This window comes from Puma concolor, chromosome B1 (assembly GCF_028749965.1).
Source record: "Puma concolor isolate L17-30 chromosome B1, mPumCon1.1.hap2, whole genome shotgun sequence".
NCBI classification, from domain to species: Eukaryota; Metazoa; Chordata; class Mammalia; order Carnivora; family Felidae; genus Puma; species Puma concolor.
The window spans coordinates 106224243-106243369 of NC_141670.1; the positions used below are offsets into that span (position 1 = coordinate 106224243).

Here is a 19127-nt window from a genome sequence, read left to right on the forward strand (position 1 = left end):
CATATTAGGTAACTGAGGTTTAGAGAAGTTAAGTAATTTTCCCAGTATCACTCGGCTAATAAAATGGTTGGGACTCTTATCCATGCAGATAGGAACCAGGACTCATGCTCTTAAGTACTGTGGTATACAATTACAACACTTGTATGAGCAGAGACTAGATGGATAGAAGTGAGGGAATATCTAGATGGATTGACAGTGAACTCCTTAGAGGAACTGGGTGGGCCAGCCAAGAAAAGCTGGGGAGAAGATGGACTTTTAAAAAATGTTCTAGGGGCACCTGGGTGGCTTAGTCGATTGAGCACCTGACTGTGGCTCAGGTCATGATCTCACGGTTCCTGAGTTCGAGCCCCACACCAGGCTCTCTGCTATCAGCACAGAGCTTTTTTTGGATCCTCTGCCTCTCTTCTGCTCGTTCTCTCTCTCTCTTAAAGTAAATAAATGAACTTAAACATTTTATACCTTTTCTGCTACTTCAATTAAAATAACTTTCATAACAATGAAATACATAACAATACTTTCATAACAATGAAAGTGATATAAATGAAAAAATTAGTCATAGAATTTAAAAACTTTAGCATGTTTTTTTCATTATTGCCATAAATTTTACCCAGGTCATAGGAACTAATGTGTCTTAATTGGCCACAGTGTTGTTAGCATCTTTTTCCTATGTATGCTTCTTCACTCATCCATGCCTTTGTTCTCATTTACCTGTGTCGATAATTTGTAGAAGTAGAAGACTAGTGCAGCGATAAAATCACTGCTCACTGCTGGGCATGACGAACCCAAGACGGGGCATGGGTTATGCACCCTTCCCCATGTGTCAGCTGTGACCCCCACCTCTGTGACCCACTCACCACACATGTTGAATGTCACTTAGTGAGACACATTAGGACAGGGCTAACCTTGAATTTTATCCATTTGTATTTTAGGGAAGTAGGCACAAACTCACATGTCTTATTAATAATAGCAAATAATTTACAACACATCTTACCGCTGACGCAGACATACCACTGTGTGCTGCTAAACCTGTCTTTTGCACACAACAGCTCCAGGCCAAGAAGAGGGAGAGATGGATTCCAGGCTAATGGAACAAAATGTGCAAAGATGTGGAGGTGTATAAAGCACGTGGTATATTCCAGGAAAGCAAGAAGCTTGTGTGGCAGAAACTTCCCCTGAAAGGGGTGGCAGGGGTGAGGAAATGTAGAGATTAGACTTGAAAGGTATATTCAGGCTCAACTCCAGAGGGCCTGGAAGGGCAAGAGGGTCACTGGCTGTGTGACCTGGGGCATAGTGGATGAGCCTCAGTTTTTTTTAGCCTTAGAATGCAGAAAACAGTTTCTTCTCCACAAGGTTGTATTAAATAAGAAATGTGTGTGAAGGGCCTGGCACAGAGCTAGCTGCACACAGCAATTGCTTGCAGCAACCCATCTCACTTTTTTTTACCCTTCCTGTTCCCACACAGATAAAGGAATGTGGACTTTAACACATAGTAGAAAGTCTCCACGATTTTTAGGGAGAACTGCCCCATACGTGATCAGAACAGTTAGCTTTATTTCAGAGAGTGCCCTGGCAGCAATATGCCAGGATAGTTTGGAGAAAGGCAAGATTGGAGGGGTCAATATAATGAATCATTTAATCTCAGTAAATTTTGCTTAGTAGATTACTTCTTAGGTCCTTAAGATTTTAAATATTCTTAATATGGAATTGACTTTTGTGGAACCTAAGTTCATCTTTTTATTGCTTCCCAGGGACTACAGATACATAATCTTGATCACATATTTTCCCTTTTGTCATTTTGTCTGATAGCTGGTTCCTTATATCTACTGTTGCTACGTTCATGTGCATTCTTCCTTGAAATACCACTTTAGGTTTAATCTGTGTTTACCTAAAGGTTTCAAAGAGGAGCTTCTGTTGCATCATCATCCTAGGAATTCTTTTACTTTTGCATCATGGGATTCACTTGACCCTGAAAGTCTAGGCTAAACAAGAAAGTATTTTCCCTGTAGTACATCCTTTTTAGTTTATCAAAGCATCATGTGTATGGACCTACAATCAAATATTGGCTGTTTCATTTACAACTTATGTGACTTTAGGCAAGTCCCTATCTAAGCCTCAGTTTCCTAGTCTATAAAATGGAGAGAATAGTACCTGCCTAAGGACACAACAGTTACTGAGAGGATTAAATGAGATATGTATAGTGCTTGGCTCATAGAAAATACCTGTATTTTAATTTATTTTCTGAGTCCCTTAAAGTAGAACTTTCCCACCCAAAACATTTTCTGTAATTTTTTTTTTTCTTTTAGGCAGCAGATTGTCCTGGGAAGCTGTTCATCTTCCATTCCTCCTTACCCACTGCAGAGGCACCAGGGAAGCTCAAAAACAGAGATGACAAAAAACTGATTAATACGGACAAAGAGAAGGTATTTGTAAACAATGGCTCTTTGAAGTATCCATATGTCAGTTTGTAAAGGGGAGTAAAGAAAGAGGGAATGTGTCCTTTGAGTAAGAAAGGGAGAGAAGCTAAATGTAATGTATAAATCTGGGACATTGTATATTAACGAGAATATTTTGAATTGCAAATAATTTAAGATATTTTATATTCCTAGAGAAACCAATGTCTGAAATAAACTTAAAATAAGGCCTCAAACTTTTCATGTATAAACTGTGTATGAGACTGGGATAATACAAATGGGAGAAATGGGGGGAAATGCAGGAAGAAGATAAAGGTAGAAGGAGAATGTAGCTGGGACCATATAATAGCACTCCTGAGACAGGAAATAGAGGTGCCTGATGCTCACAGTGTGCTTTGCTCAAACCCTCTGACATAATCACCATGGGGTGGGGGGTAGACAAATCAATGGGAAGGATAAGACCAGGATATAGGCATCCAGCTACTGGCCACATAACACCAGACAGGTTGTTTCATCTAGGTCTGTAAAGGTAAGACAGCAATATCCGTTTCATTAGCATTGTCGGAGGATCAAATAAAATTGCGTGCATGTGCGCGCGCGCGCGCGCGCGCGCGCGCGCGCGCGCACACACACACACACACACACACACACACACACACACACACACATTTCACACAACATGAGCCTGGCACACACTGGGTGCTCAATAAATGGCTGCTGCACTGATGATTACCGTAATTCATTCCTTCAGCCCAGTTCACTTGACTGGAAAAAAATTTTCTTTCATTTTAAAACAATTCAACAGAAATAAAAAATTGAAACCAAAAACATTTTGTGGTTTTCTTTTTCCCTTTGTGCATCTTTTTCTTCAGATACTTTTCCAGCCCCAAACAAATGTCTACGACGCACTGGCCAAGGACTGTGTGGCTCATGGCTGCTGTGTGACCCTCTTCCTCTTTCCCAGTCAGTATGTGGATGTAGCCTCTTTGGGTCTCGTGCCTCACCTCACTGGAGGAACCCTTTACAAATACAACAATTTCCAGGTAAAAGCCAGCAACACTTTCACCTCAGGTTTTTGTACTGCCATTTAACTTTTGGTGCTTAAATCATAAGAACGCTGTGCCCCCTTGTGGGTAACTGACAAATGTAAATCTAGAGCTAGTGGAGACAATGTATATGTGATTAGGCAATTGCTTTCTTACTCCCTAAGTGTTTGGGAACAGATTGAGCTCATTTAGTCTCAGAGGTGAATTTCAGTGTAAGCTTCCATGATGAGGAAACATATATTCTATATAAAAAGTTTAGTGTTTTAAATATATTTAAGATAATTGTTTTTAATTTTTTTTTAACATTCATTTTTGAAAGGCAGAGAGAGAGCGTGAATGGGGGAGGGGCAGAGAGAGAGGGAGACACAGAAACAGAAACAGGCTCCAGGCTCCGAGCTGTCAGCACAAATCCCAATGTGGGGCTTGAGCTCACGGACTGTGAGATCATGACCTGAGCTGAAGTCGGCCACTCAACTGACTGAGCCACCCAGGCGCCCCTGAGATAATTGTTTTTAAAAGTGACTGTGTATTTGTTTTAAATTGTTACAGTTTTGGGGTCAGTTCATTATACCTCTCTTCCAACCCTGGATTGAGAGAGTCATGAGATAGGAAAAATGTCAGCACTGTACAGACATATGTCTGAGGGCAAGTGGGCTTGCTAATGCTTTACCTTTCAATGTGACAAACCTGTATACCCAGGCACAAGGTGGGCATATTACAAGCTTCTCCTGTGGACAACTGTACCTTCAAAACTTAGCAAATTGAAAGGTAATAAATGTGTGCCTCCTGCAGGCAGGCTGCCTCCTCAGAAAGAAGATACAGAGTAGACTGAGCTATGTCCACCCAGTTCCTTTACTCAAACTTACTAATCAGATAAATCACCTGCCCTCACCTGAGAGGAAGGGGTCAGGGGAATGCCTCTAACTTACGTACCTATACATGGAAACATGGAGTGAGAATAAGTGTTCCCCCAACATAAATGATAAATGTTAATCATCATCTGTTTTTATTTATCATCATTAAAATTATTTTTAATCACCTAGTTACAGATTTATACGGTAAACTAATTAAGGGATTTGTTAAGGCCAAAGATTGCAAATGAAATAAAATTGAAAAAGTTTTAAGAACCCTTTTTAAGACTTCTGGATAAGAGTTTTAATCAAGATTTAAAAAAATAAGGATTGTTATTTTAAATGTTTTGCTGCCATCTGGTGGGGATTGATGCTACTTTATTTTTTAGATGCATATGGATAGCCAACAATTTTTGAATGACCTCAGAAATGATATTGAAAAGAAAATAGGATTCGATGCTATTATGAGGGTTCGTACCAGCACAGGTAATTTTCAATTATACTGTTTTTCAGGTCTCCATTGGTAATTGTTTCCTATTCAAATTAATAACAGGCCAACAGAGAAAATAACAATAAATTAAATAGAAGAAAAATTCCCTTTTTCCTCATCATTAGGTTTCAGAGCCACTGATTTCTTTGGTGGAATTTTTATGAACAACACCACTGATGTAGAAATGGCAGCCATTGATTGTGATAAGGCAGTGACTGTGGAGTTCAAGCATGATGACAAACTTGGTGAAGACAGTGGAGCCTTAATCCAGGTGATTTAAAGCTTATTCCCATCTTTTGTGTTTTAGTTTGTTACAGCGATCACTGGGCAGACTAAAATACCATCAACTATGTCAGTCTTTCTGTAAAGAAGTTGAACTCTATTTCTCCAAAGACAAAAGTCATTAGATTATAGCACTCCATTGTGTATTCTCCAGAGCCTGATTTATATGTGCTGCTTGCATGAAGTAATAATTGTAAGTCCTCACATGAGAGCCCAGCAAACTGTGGTCAGTATTGTAAGCATTAGCGAACTGACTGCCAGCAGAGTTCAATTCTTTAAGGCTTTAGAACCCATTCATTCATTTGTTGCATTCCTACCAAATGTTAGACGCCATGTTAAGTACATTATTATGTTATATGCAGCTATAAATAGAATTTGGTTTTGTAGTAAATAAAATTAAGTCGAAGCCATGGAGATTTTGAATTAAGAACAATTATATCGAATGGTTATAGTTTTCAGATACTGTCATCACCCTTAAATAATAAAGAGGGTTTGTCATTAAGTTGAGGAGGAACTCTAATATTTATTTTTGATCACAGACATTTGAAGAAGTGGATACTTGTTTGCATTCTTGAAATATATATGTCATCAGCATAAGACTTAAGTACATCATCAAAGTTAGATGTTTGTTTTTGAACATGAAAAGTATTATTTTTGGACCTGAACCCCTGGTAATAAAATCTGAGATATGTGAAAGTACACTAATATGCGTGAAAGCCCAGAGTTACATATGCGTGAAAGCCCAGTTAAAATTTAAGTTTAAACCAGTGAAATGCTACATAGACGCTCAATGTATGAATTGTCATTATTCCTCCTTTATTTGTTGTTATTCAGTCATTAGCAACAATATACAAAAAAAAGTCTGTGGAGGGGTTTAGAGGTCTTTGACCCATATATAGTGCTCTGTAAATGTAAGATCAGACTAGCGTGGGTGGACATGGCTGAGCATAAAAGCATGTGTCCTTGATGTCGCCTCTGCAGTGTGCTGTGCTTTACACAACCGTCGGAGGTCAGAGAAGACTGCGGATTCACAATCTTGGCTTGAACTGCAGCTCCCAGTTGGCTGATCTCTATAAGAGCTGTGAGACAGATGCCCTTATCAACTTCTTCGCCAAGTCAGGTAACACTCCACTAATCCTGTGCTGCTGTGTATCTTGCCTAAGAATTCAGTGAGACTTGTTGGTTAATTGAATTAGTAACTGACAACTATTGTGGAAGCACAGCCTTTTGGTGGGCAAATCCAGAATTTATAAAAACAGAGTGTCAAGGAGAATACTCAGCATCTCCAATTCCAGATTAATAATGAGAGATCTCCGTCAGGCCCACACTATACAGTTCTATTCAAAGTTTCCTTCTTGGGGGCATGGGGGCATTCTGAGTTGAAATTTAGGAAGGTGATACTTAGACTCTTATTATGGTATATGAGTATGCCCTCTGGCACCTGGGGCTAATGGAAGGAGACTGTCCCTGATGTTAGGCTGAACTTGCTTATCCACACCATGATAATTATGAAATTCCACGGGTCTGAGTTGGCCCCTCTTTGGTTCCTTCTCCCCTTCATAACCCCTGTTTGAGATTCTACACCAAGGTTTAGAAGAAACAACAGTCCAGTCAGTAGGAATTCAGGACATCAGAAGATGGCACGGTGGTCTTTCTTTTCTGTGTGTGTAGAGTTCTGTTTATAATATTCTGTGGAAAAAGTCTGGACTAATGACCTACCTTTTGTTAGAGGTTGGCCGTTGTTCTCCATTGGGTATGTTGTCATACTTAGTAAAATGGAGAATATTAGCAGATGACTTTAACCTTTTAAACACTGTTATTCCTTGTTGGATGGTCTGAAGATAAGAGCATTTTTTTTATTGTTATTATTATTACCATTTGAAGGGACTGATTTCTGAGCCAGAGCTTTCATGCTCTTTTCATTGTTTTATGCAACTAGCATTCAAAGCAGTTCTATACCAGCCCTTGAAGGTCATCCGGGAAATTCTGGTTAATCAGACTGCCCACATGTTGGCATGTTACCGGAAGAATTGTGCAAGTCCATCTGCAGCAAGCCAGGTAAGCCACCTGTTGTACTTAGATTCTAAAGCGTTACAAGTGATTACATGTTCTTTCAGCATTTAGCTCCCGAAGGCTTATGCTGTTCCAGGCACTTGGATGCTATACGTAGTAAACTGTACAACTAAGAAGACTGAGTCTGCTATTTGGAGAGGCTATGGTCTTTTCATAGCCAACATTAAAAAACTCAGTGGCTTTACAAGATGCATGAACCAAAAAATATGTGTGCATTTTGGGTTGACAGTCACTACGTTATATATAAATAACAGAATGTTATATGTAAGAAATCTCATAATATAAATGGGATTCTCTTTTGCTTATAAAGAGGGATATTTAGTTGAGAAATATGTATGCATAAATATATTTTGGCATATTAACAATCATAGTTGACATGAGCAAATGGCAGGAAGGACCTCTTTATATTTTATAAACATGAATATAAGTTATAAATATTAGAATTTTTTATATTTAAAGGTTAATAATAGGTATGAAGAGTTTTAAAGGAAATGTCTCTGGGTACCATCTACTAATATGAAAATTTTAGAAGATCCTTTACATAAATCTCATTTAGACTCTTTCCTGTAAAAGAAAAAGCAGAACCTCATGTTCCCATTTATTTTTGCATCTGTTCTCTTATTCACATTTTTCCCTATGTCAGTCAAAGCTAGATGCCACTTTTCATAATTTTATGTTGAATATCCGAATATAGAATTTGGATTGAAAGAGAAGACAGGGAGCAACAGATGGGGAAACTTTCTGGTTAGCTCATTGTCAAAAGTGGGTGCTGAGAGGACATCTGAAACCCCACTCAAAAGTAAGCCCTTAGCAACAGAGATCATGTAGATAAAATTGGGGGCCAACTTTCATAAGCTTGGTAAAGAAGGAAAATAAAACACAGTTATTATCTTGGACCTTTCACAAAAATTCCTTTCTGTGCTGTTCTGAGTGATTAAATTAGCCATCTCTTCTTCTGTCTCCTGGTGTTGACAGTGCATAAGCAACTCTTGAATCTATATGTGAGTGTCGATCTTGTTTATTATCCAGGAGATTTGGAACTTTAGTAACTAAACTCCAATACCAGTACTATTTCACAGTGTACTTGTTCAATTTATACAGAGCCCACCAGATGTACCTGGATACAGTCCAATCATGAGCACTTTACACCCCCGGTTTTACTATTTGTTTTATGGCTCTGGAAACATTAGTTTGTCTCTGGAGTGTCTCACACTTCAGAAGGATTAGTTGAAGGAGAACAGGTACAGTTAGTGTCCTCAGAAAGTTTATTTGCTAACGTTAAAGCAATTGGATTCAAAGACCTTAAGTTAAAAACAAATCTGTTGCCTATTTAAGAAAAGAAATGAAATCTGTCCATTCCTTCTGATTTAAAAGTTAAAAGCTTTGTCTCTACTACTAGATCGTCTGTTCATGAAGTTTAGTTATTTCTGCAGGAAAAATATTATGATGCCAAATTGTCTCTGAAAAAGTTGATAGAGATTATTTTTCTTATGATGAGATTTTACTTTCTCCATGAGCACATGTAAAAGGCACATTTCAACCAATGATGTGCTTTAAGAAATGACATAATTTAGATATGATTATCCAGCTTGGAGTGGGGAAAATGTAGGGCTTATAAAACTTAGTAACAATAGTATATTAAAATATAGCATTATTTTAAATACATGAAATGGCTGGACTTGGGGTTCTCTTCAGAGAATGTAACTTCAAATGTGCTGCCCTTCCAGAGTTCATTTGTAAGAAATAATATCTGGGGAGAAATTCCTAAGGAATTCCACTCCTTTACTGTAGAGTCCAAAGTTTCTTTGATCCAAGCAGGACTATTAGGGATCTGGATACTTGAATTATATGACACTGGATCTCAGAAGATCTGCTTTTACTGAATCTCCAGGGCCAGGACTAGCTTGAGGCAAGAGAGGCACTTAGTGTGCAAAGTTTAAGGAGGCCCCTACTCTGGAGGTCATATTATAGATGCTGGTCTAACACCTATAACTACAAACAACAATAAAGCAATTTGTTAAGCTTACATAAGCAAGGTAGATTCTTAAATCTAATAACTCACTGTTCTGAACTTAAGTATGTTACATCATATGGGAGTACAGTGACTTCAAAAGGAAAGTCAAATGGACTTAACTGCAATGTAATAATTTTTTTTTAATTCACTACTACTTCTGTCATTTCAAAACTACAGAAGAATTCTCCAAATTCAAGCAAACTGGACTTATGTGAATTTTTTTTTAAGTTTATTTGTTTATTTTGAGAGAGAGAGTGTGGGGGTGGGGCAGAGAGAGAATGAGGGAGAGGGAATGAATCCCAAGCAGGCTCTGACCTCTCAGCTCAGAGCCCCATGTGGGGCTCGAATTCACAAACTGTGAGATCATGACTTGAGCCAAAATCAAGAGTCAGATGTTCAACCAACTGATCCACCCAGGCACTCCTCGTTTTCACTCCTTCCTCATCTGTACTTTTTTTCCCCAAGAATAGTGTCCATCTGTTGCCACATTTTCTTCCCCACTATCTCCTTGTTTTCTTTCACCCTAATTCCATTCTTCTATATCAATTTTCCTCCTTATTTACCTCCTCAGTTTTCTTCTTTCTACCCCTTCTCATCCAGGCTCCTCTGATCAGACTTTTAGTCCTTTAGGGTCATCATGGGCCAGGCTCATCCCTTGGTGGCATTTAGGTCAACAGATTTCTAAACTGTCTTAATATGGCCTGCTTAATGAGAAACAACCAGTGAAATTACAAGATAATATTTGAAAAACCATGTGTTTTTCTAAGAATATTCTTAATCCATAATATGTAAGGCCGGATGGCTCTGGGATATGATTATGATCTGGTTCCTACATATTTGATCATATTTTTCCTTGGTTGAAAAAGTGGTAGCAAGTGTTGTCAAATAAAAATCTTTTATGCTAGAGAAAAAAAAAATTAGAAGAAGAGTATGAGGAAACATGCATTTAACTGTCTTTGATTCTCTGAAGAGATTAGAAGAGGAGGAACAAACTGCAAAGTAGAATTGTCCTGAAATGTTTTACTAAACCAGTTGGAAAACTGTCTTACACATTCCTTACTTAGTAGATCATGAGAAGAAACTTAGGATGTAAAGGTTTAAGTTGAGGAGTAAATCCTAACAGAGCCCCAAAGGAAATTTTCTTTTCAGGGTGGATTCTGATAAGTGTATATTCTTTTTCATCATTAAGATAGAACACTAAAAAATAAATTGTGAATTTATGGACCAGATATTTCTATTTGTGAATTGTCATTATCTCCCTATGTTTTCCTTTTCTTTTGAGAATATCCTTTCCATTGACCAACTGTTAAATAGAAGGAAGTGACACTCAGATCAATCTTGATTCTTACCTATTTTTATAAAATTGAGTTGAGAGAAGGTTAAACAACACAGACAGATTATTTGTAATTTTTTTACCCATCAAGTTATGTTTCTACAAGTGCTGCATTATGTTGTTATTTGCAGCATCACATTACAATATGTATTTTGAAGTAGAATGAGGTCACATAAGCTAAAGTGGGGATGGAGAGGAGGGTACAGGTGGATTATAAAGACAAAATTAAAATAATTCATTTACTAATTGAAGGTAAAGAAAAAATGAAATTAGGGTTCATCTGGTAGTTAAGTATCTCAAATAGGAAACGTAAGAGGAAGAACATGTTTGTGGAATTGTGGGAGTTTGATTTTGCTTGTTACCATTCAGTAGTGACATACCTAAATCCAGGAAGCATTTCCTATTTTAGTTTGTATCTGTAGTATTGCAATCTTCTTGTTAGGTTTTATCTATTTATATGTCTGTCATCTTTATTGGACTTCAGGCATCTTGTCACGTAGACTATCCCTCGTTCCTCTGAATATTGTTGACACTTTGCTCTATAGACGCGTGACACAGTGGCATTCAATAAGTGTTTGATGAGTTTATGACTGTGTGAGTTTAAGATGCATGAAGAGCATAAAGGAAGAGATATCTCACAGGCAGTCGAAAAAAACACTGTTTTTGAACTGAAGAGGTAGAAGGTGGTAAAATTGATTAGGAATCATTTATTTAACTTTATCTAATAAACGTGTGTGATACTATATGCTAAGTACCATTACATGTGCTTCACAAATTAATAATCATTTAATCCCATGATCATGCTGTTGATCATGGCTATTCCATTTTTAGATGAGAAAACCTGGGAAAAGAGAATGATTTGCCCAGGGTCACACATCTGGTAAAAGGCAGAATCGAGATTGCATTCTAGGCAGAGTGTGCTGACAGCCACCATGCCAAGCTGCCAAAGTGCTAGATAAAACTAAGTGCCATTCTGTGAGTACCTACTGTGTGCCAGTTTATATGGTCCAGGTGCTTTGTATGGTCTATCATTTAATCCTCAAAATCACCTCAAAAACAATTGATGTTTCTGTCTTAAGGATAAAAGCTCAGGGGTTCTTTCTCATAAAGGTCAAGCACATGAAACAAATGACTTTCTTTTTCAGCTTATTTTACCAGATTCCATGAAAGTATTACCAGTGTACATGAACTGTTTGTTAAAAAACTGTGTGCTGCTTAGCAGACCAGAGATCTCAACAGATGAGCGGGCGTACCAGAGGCAGCTGGTCATGACCATGGGTGTGGCCGACTCTCAGCTTTTCTTCTACCCACAGCTTTTGCCAATCGTAAGTACACTGTGGTGGTGCATTTCCTAGAGGAGTCTGGAAGGGAATCGTATTTTGTCCTTTCCATATGTTATGTCTGGAATATTTTCTTAAGAAGAAGTTTAAAGTCACAAATGCCTTCAGAATGTGTATGTGGGCTCTTTGAGCAAGTTGTGTACATGCGTCAACATGTGCTCAGTATGGTGATGGTGATGGTGATGGTGATGGGGGATTTGAGGTGTTCCTACTTCAGTGAATTGCTCAGATGATTGCTTTTCTTTTTCTCATTCCCACATTGGCAGATTGAAAAGTCAATAACAAGTTGGAGCAAGCCCAGCTTCAATTGTTCAAGAAATCTACCTTACAGCATTAAAGGCAACTGATTTGTATCTGTGTATGGGCTCTCATGTGCACACATGTATTTGTTTCTATACAATGTATGAATGTCTAAGAGTCACAACATTTCATTAGAATGGCTATGATTAGCCTTGACCAAATACAATTAAGGATTTACAAATCAGCATATATTTGAGGGCACCTGCATTGTATAAGGGACCAACTTCACTTGCCCTCAGAGAATTTACTTTGCAATGTATTCTACTTATTTGAAGTCAGTCATTAATGTCTTGAATGCCCCTGTAATCTAGACTAAGCCCTTTCCCCTTGAGACCTAACAAGTTCAATTTATAATTGAGAGATAAAAGAGAGGAAGACTGATGGCTTATTTCAAATTCTTATATTGAAACTCGTATTCAGGCTCTCAGTAACAATGCAGTCAGTATTAGAAAGACTTAAATTAGGTTGGAAATTGAGAGCTATAATTCTTTCAATCAATATGAATGTTAGGTATAAATTATTACAAAATGATTGATTTTCAGATAAAGTTGGATTGGCAACAATCTGTATGCCAGAGAAACTAGAACTCTGAGGGATAAGAACATCACATCTCCAATAAAATCCTCTTACCAAGGTCACCAGTGGCTGACGTTGCTAAATCCAAAGGGCGGTTCTCAGTCCTTCTCTCTTCTTATTGTCAGCAGCATCTGACACAGTTTATTTCTCTCTCCAGAAACACTTTCTTCACCTAGCTTCTCTGCTTACCTGGCCACTTCTCCTTTCTGCCTTTGCTAGCTTGTCCTCTTCTTTCTGTCAGGCTACCCTGGGGTTCAGTCCTTGGGAAGCTTCTCTTGTCTATCTACGCTCAATCCCGTGTAGGCCTCATCTGACCTTTCAATGCTGTTTATATACTAATGATACCCATGTTTATATGTCCATCCATACCATATGGGTCCTGAACTCTAGATGTGTCTATCCTGTAGCCTATTGAGCATCTCTCTGTGGGTGTGCAATGGGCATCTTAAACCAAGCCCTGATTGCGTCTCCAAGCCTGCTCTCTGGCAGTCTTCTCCATCCCCATTTACCACTACTCTCTCATGCCAATTCTTTAGGCCAAAACTTGCAGTCGGTCACTCTTGACTGCTTTCATTCCCTCATCCATCACATCTCATTTACCAGCAAACATGTCAGTTCTCCTTTCTAAGAATATTCAGATTCTGACCACTTTCTCTCCACCTCATCTGTCATACCCAGGTTCAAGCACAATCATCTCTCCCATGGACTGCTGCAGTACTCTCCTAACAAGCCTTTATGTGTGCACCTTTGCTTCTTCAGTCTGTGTTTGGCGTAAAAGTTAGAGTGATTCTCTTAAAATAACTGGCCATCCCTCCACTACTCAGAACACTCTGGATTTCCCAGTTCAGTAAACACCAAATCTCCTACTGCCTTTGCCAAGTGTCATCTATACTATCTTCCCCTCCTTTCTATCTGACCTCATCTTTTGATCCTGAAACATCGGAGACAGACTCTTGCTTTGGACCTTTGCACCACCTGTCCCCTCCATCTGGAATGCTCTTCCTCAGTTATCCCTATGGCTCCTTCTCTCACCTCTTTAGGTCTACTCAAAAAAGTTACCTTCCCAACAAGCCTTCTTGGATTACCCTATTTAAAATTGTAACCACCAGCACCAGCACTGACATGCCCTATCCCACTTTCCTGCTTCTTTTTTTCACAGCACTTAAAACCACTTAAAATTCGATGTATTTTACTTCTCTTATTTGTTGCTTTTTATTTCTTCCAAAAAAAAAATTATTAACTGTTCAAGGCAGCTTAAACAGTGACTGTCTAATAGCTAGAATAATGCCTGGCACATGGTGGGCATTTCTTAAATATGCCCTGGATGGAAAGAAGGGAGGAGGGAGGTGAAAGGAAAAGGGGGAGAGGGGAAGAAAGGAAGGGAAGGAGAACACACTTACTAACTCTCTTGCCTTTGCCTGCACAGCACACGTTAGATATCAAGAGTACTACACTACCTGCTGCTATTCGTTGCTCTGAGGCCCGTCTTTCAGAAGAAGGGATATTCTTATTGGCTAATGGTCTAAACATGTTCTTATGGTTAGGAGTTAGTAGCCCACCAGAACTGATCCAAGGAATATTTAACGTGCCATCGTCTGCACATGTGAACACAGATATGGTAAGTATTTTTTTTTCATTATTTTTGTGGTAACACACAAACTCTTGAATGTTTTGTGCTCATGTGCAACCATATAATACAAAGTAGAAGAAACGATAATAGCATGCAGTTCTTTATAAGAAAGAGAATTTCATGTTTTAATGAATAACAATGAGCTGGTATAAAGTTATTTGTATAAAGTATTATCAAATAACCAAAATATATGACTTTAAATAGGGATTGCCAGAACTTCCAGATCATTTGCTATGTGTTAGTCACTGTGCTCTAAATACTTTAAATACACCATTGCATTTAATTCTGTCACAAATCAGTGAGACAGACATCATCATCAACATTTTGTACATGAATTGATTGAGCTTTGGAGACAAGTTCTTTCAGGTAGCAAGTGGCAGAGGTAGAGAGCGAATTCAGTTCTTACACTCGGTACTCTTCTCTGGTGTTGAACTCAGTATTCAAAAGAAAGCAGAAAAAAAAAAAAAAAAGAAAGCAGAAATCTTGCATCCATATTTAGCTACAGAATAAAACTGTGTCAGAATAATGAGTTGCAAAATAACAATCTCACAAAAACAGGTTTTATTCCCCTTTGTTTTAAATAAGTTATATACTCCACTCATTACAAAAGAGATTGTGGATTTGTTGTAAAATGAATACAAATGACTTTATTTTTAAAGTATCCTAGGAAAAACCAGCAGTTGTAATTTGTTTGAGAGTATTTATTGCAAATCTTATTTGTAGACCATTGTTGCATGAGCACCATTGCTATGAAGGTTATTGTCTTATTGTACTTCATGGTGCATTTCTTACGAATTCACATGTAGAACTCAGCAGATAGTTTGTTCCCTGAGGCCTCACTTGTATGATGGCAAGATGAATTAAGTCTAGTTAATTCCCCAATTTCTGTTATGAAGGTAAATACATAATATCCTGGAGGAACGAGCAGGATCAAAATTCCACCTCTGTAGGTGGTCAGCTTAGGGAGCTGCATATCTGTTATGAATGTCAAAAATATATTTTGGGGACGCCTGGGTGGCTTAGTTGGTTAAGCATCTGACTCGTGACTTCAGGTCACGTCATGATCTCACTGTTGTGATCTTGAGTCTTGAGTTGGGTTCCGTACCGGATGTGGAGCCTGCTTAAGATTCTCTCTTTACTTCTCCCTCTGCCCTTCTCCCCCCACACACACTTTCACTCTCTCCCTCTCAAAAAAAAAAAAAAAAATATATATATATATATATATATGTGTGTGTGTGTGTGTGGGTGGGTGTGTGTGTACATGTATATATATATGTGTGTGTGTGTACATATATATATTTATATTTTAAAAGAATTAAAGGTGTCCATATCCCATTAAGAGACTATTTCTAAAGACTTAGAAATAGTAAGATCTTTGCATGTGGTTAAAATTAAGGAATGATTAGAAATGCAATTTTTAAAAAATAAAAAAGTTCAAGTTCAATAGACAAAGGACTGTGAATCTGAAGAATGTTTATATAAAATTTAAGGAAGCCTCCTCATCTGTCACAATGTATTGTTAGAGTAAGTGTTAAATGTGTATTTGCTGAATTTGCTGAATGTACATATGAAATCACCAGTCTCTCTACCACAGAGCAGCAGATTAGTAGGTTTGTGCTTATACCAGTGTGCCTCCTTTGACCTTCTTCAAAAAAATAAAACAAAAGAAAAAGCAAATGTCACTTTGATTTTAGAGACAGTTGGCACTTCGAAATATGTATGTGACGTATACTTATGTTGTTTGTTACATAAAAAGATCTACCTTAATGTAAAAAAATACACATAGGGGATGGAATGTAAATATAAATAATGAATTTTCTGCCTTTTTCTTTCTTTCTTTTTTTTACAATTCCTGTGAAAAATACCGTCCTTGATCTTTTCCTGAGGCTTGAGACTTTGTGGTAAAATGTTCTACATTTTTTTTAAGTTTTCCCCATTTATTTTATTAAAACAATTTTTTTTAATGTTTATTTATTTTTGAGAGTGAGAGAACATGAGCGAGGGAGGGTCAGAGAAAGAGGGAGACAGAATCTGAAGCAGGCTTCAGGCTCTGAGCTGTCAGCACAGAGCCCGACACAGAGCTCAAACTCACGAGTTGCAAGATCATGATCTGAGCTGAAGTCACTTAACTGACTGAGCCACCCAGGTGCCCTGAATTTTACTGTCTTACTGGAAGAAATGAAATTCAGATTCTTCATGTCCCCTGAAGGCCATGTGCAGTAGTTATCTTTTATAAACTATTAGCCAGATTTCAGAAACATCTCAGGGGGCACATTCCCCTTGAGAAATCAGCATTTGGTGGTTTGTTTTAATCTTGGAACAGTGGTATTTGGATGGTGTTTTCTAAACATGGTCATGATTCACGGTCCTGCAACTGACCCACTGAAGGAATAAAGTACATCCTTTTCTCCTGTGACAAAGCCTTGAAAGAGACATCTTACAGAGGGATTAAACATCATGGTGTATGATCCAAAGATATCCTTTGCATAAAACATATACCCGTTGTGTCATTTAAGTTATGTACATGTGTCAAATATCAGACAATATTTATTTTCAAATGATGGAGAGTAAATTGGTGGAAATGTATGCCAATAAGAATGAATAATTTTCAGTGCATTTTTTCACAATTTTTGGTTTTTAGGTAAACAGACGAAGCCAAAAATCAAATATATGGTGTAGAAGGATTTTTTTTTTAACTTTAACATTCTAATAATCTCATTACCAATTACACTGAAGCTTAAACTTTGATTTTCTCAAATTTAGACATTACTGCCTGAGATTGGAAACCCGTACTCTCAAACACTCAGAATGATAATGAGTATTATCCAACAAAAGAGGCCATATTCAATGAAGGTAAGAATAAGATTTTTTTTTTCCTTTATTCAAATTTTTAAAAAGATTTTACTATTATTTTTTAATTAATTTATTTATATTCAAGTTAGTTAACATACAGTGTAATATTGATTTCAGGAATAGAACCCAGTAATTCATTGCTTACATATAACACCCAATGATCATCCTAACAAGTGCCCTCCTTGATGCCCATCACCCATTTAGCCCATCCCCCCCACCTCCCCTCCAGCAACACAACACTTTGTTCTCTATATTTAAGAGTCTCTTATGGTTTGCCTCCTCTCTGTTTTTATCTTCTTTTTCCTTCCCTTCCCCTGTGTTCATCTGTTTTGTTTCTTAAATGCCACATCTGAGTGAAATCATATTATATTTTTCTTTTTCTGACTACCTTATTTCGCTTAGCATAATACACTCTAGTTCCATCCATGTTGTTGCAAATGGCAAGATTTCATTCTTTTTGATCACCAAGTAATATTCCATCATGTATATATACCACATCTTCTTTATCCATTCATCAGTCAATGGACATTTGGGCTGTTTCCATAATTGGCTATTCAAGTTTTTTGTTTTTTTAATTTCATTACAGACTTTTAAAATGCATGTCCTATATTTTTATAACATGATCTTTGATAGAAAACTCACACTGACCTTAAAAATCTACCCACTTAACAGATACAAACATAAAAAAAAAATAGATATCACCACAGGTTAACCATGGATTATTTTAGTAAGTACTAACTTAGTAATCATGCAGATCTTCATGGCTTAATAGCAACTGATTTCATTAACAGACTGTGGAATGACTGCTTCAGTGCTTAAAACTACTTAATTACAGAAGTATCATTCAGAACATGTTTTAAAATTTTTTTATAACTTCAGAATTGTGATCTCTGAGTTTTGTTATCCTAGCCCTTCTAAGCCCTTCAAGGCCTCAAGTTTGGGTAAAAGAATATAAAATATCTATAATTCAGGAAAATTATGCCTTATTACCAAGTCCCAGCTACTCACCCATCTTCCTTCTCAAGTTAATATTGAGAAGATTCAATATTAAAGTCTCATAGAATTTGAAATGTACAGATGATGGTGGTTTATTACAGTGCTGTTCCCTGCAGAAGTGTAAGACATTCACCTAGACGCAGGCCTTTACAACATTCAGGATATTATGGGCCGTTTTCCCCTGAAACATAAATATTATAGTAATCTAAGTCAGTATCCTTGACTGTGAAAGATATTCATGCATGCAAACATCAACTTTAGGCAGAGCTTAGGTAAATTGAACTAATGAAGAGCTTTATAACTTCTAGGGTGCCTCGGTGAGCACAGAACCTTTCCAGAACTATTTTCACACCACACACAGTTTTAAATTTTTTTAATGTTTATTTTTGAGGGAGAGAGGAGGGGGTGGGGAGGAGAGAATGTTTGCAGGAGGGGCAGAGAAAGAGAGAGAGAGAGACACAGAGGATCCCAAGTAGGCTCTGCACTAACAACAGAGAGCCTGATGTGGGGCTCGAAACCACGAACCGTGAGGTCATGACCTGAGTGAAGTCGGATGCTTAACCAACTGAGCCACCCAGGTGCCCCTGCTTGGGTTCAGTTTTAGGGAAAGACCTAGAGATGGCAGAGAAGACTCAAACTAAACACATTCTTCACATGACACTGAACACTCTCGAGGCATGTAATGAAACCTAAGGTCTCATGAAACAAACATTGAAAAGCACTGGTATTGAATACATAGCAGTGATGATCCGTATACCTTTATCCTAGCTGCATCAGCTACATCCCCACAACCTGCCTCATTTGCAGAGAAGAGTCTAGACTAAACATAGAGATCATGTGCCCAAGAGCCTCTCTGTCTAGGAAAGATAAAACTTGTCTCTCTGCTTTCTCCCACCTGCTCCAATAGTGGGAGGTCATGTTAGCTTTAATTA

The 19127-nt window shown here is 37.8% G+C and overlaps 1 protein-coding gene across 3 annotated transcripts in view; it reads left to right on the plus strand.

Moving 5' to 3' along the window:
* SEC24D (SEC24 homolog D, COPII component) overlaps positions 1–19127 on the plus strand; it is a 108102-nt gene that overhangs the window by 84038 nt on the left and 4937 nt on the right. For all 3 annotated transcript variants that reach the window (XM_086704316.1, XM_025921731.2, XM_086704317.1), the window contains exons 14-22: positions 2304–2420; positions 3284–3454; positions 4698–4794; positions 4924–5069; positions 6062–6200; positions 7020–7138; positions 11646–11825; positions 14143–14334; positions 17110–17199. In XM_086704316.1, coding sequence (XP_086560442.1) covers positions 2304–2420; positions 3284–3454; positions 4698–4794; positions 4924–5069; positions 6062–6200; positions 7020–7138; positions 11646–11825; positions 14143–14334; positions 17110–17199 — 1251 coding nt within the window. The remainder of the gene's footprint in view (positions 1–2303; positions 2421–3283; positions 3455–4697; positions 4795–4923; positions 5070–6061; positions 6201–7019; positions 7139–11645; positions 11826–14142; positions 14335–17109; positions 17200–19127) is intronic.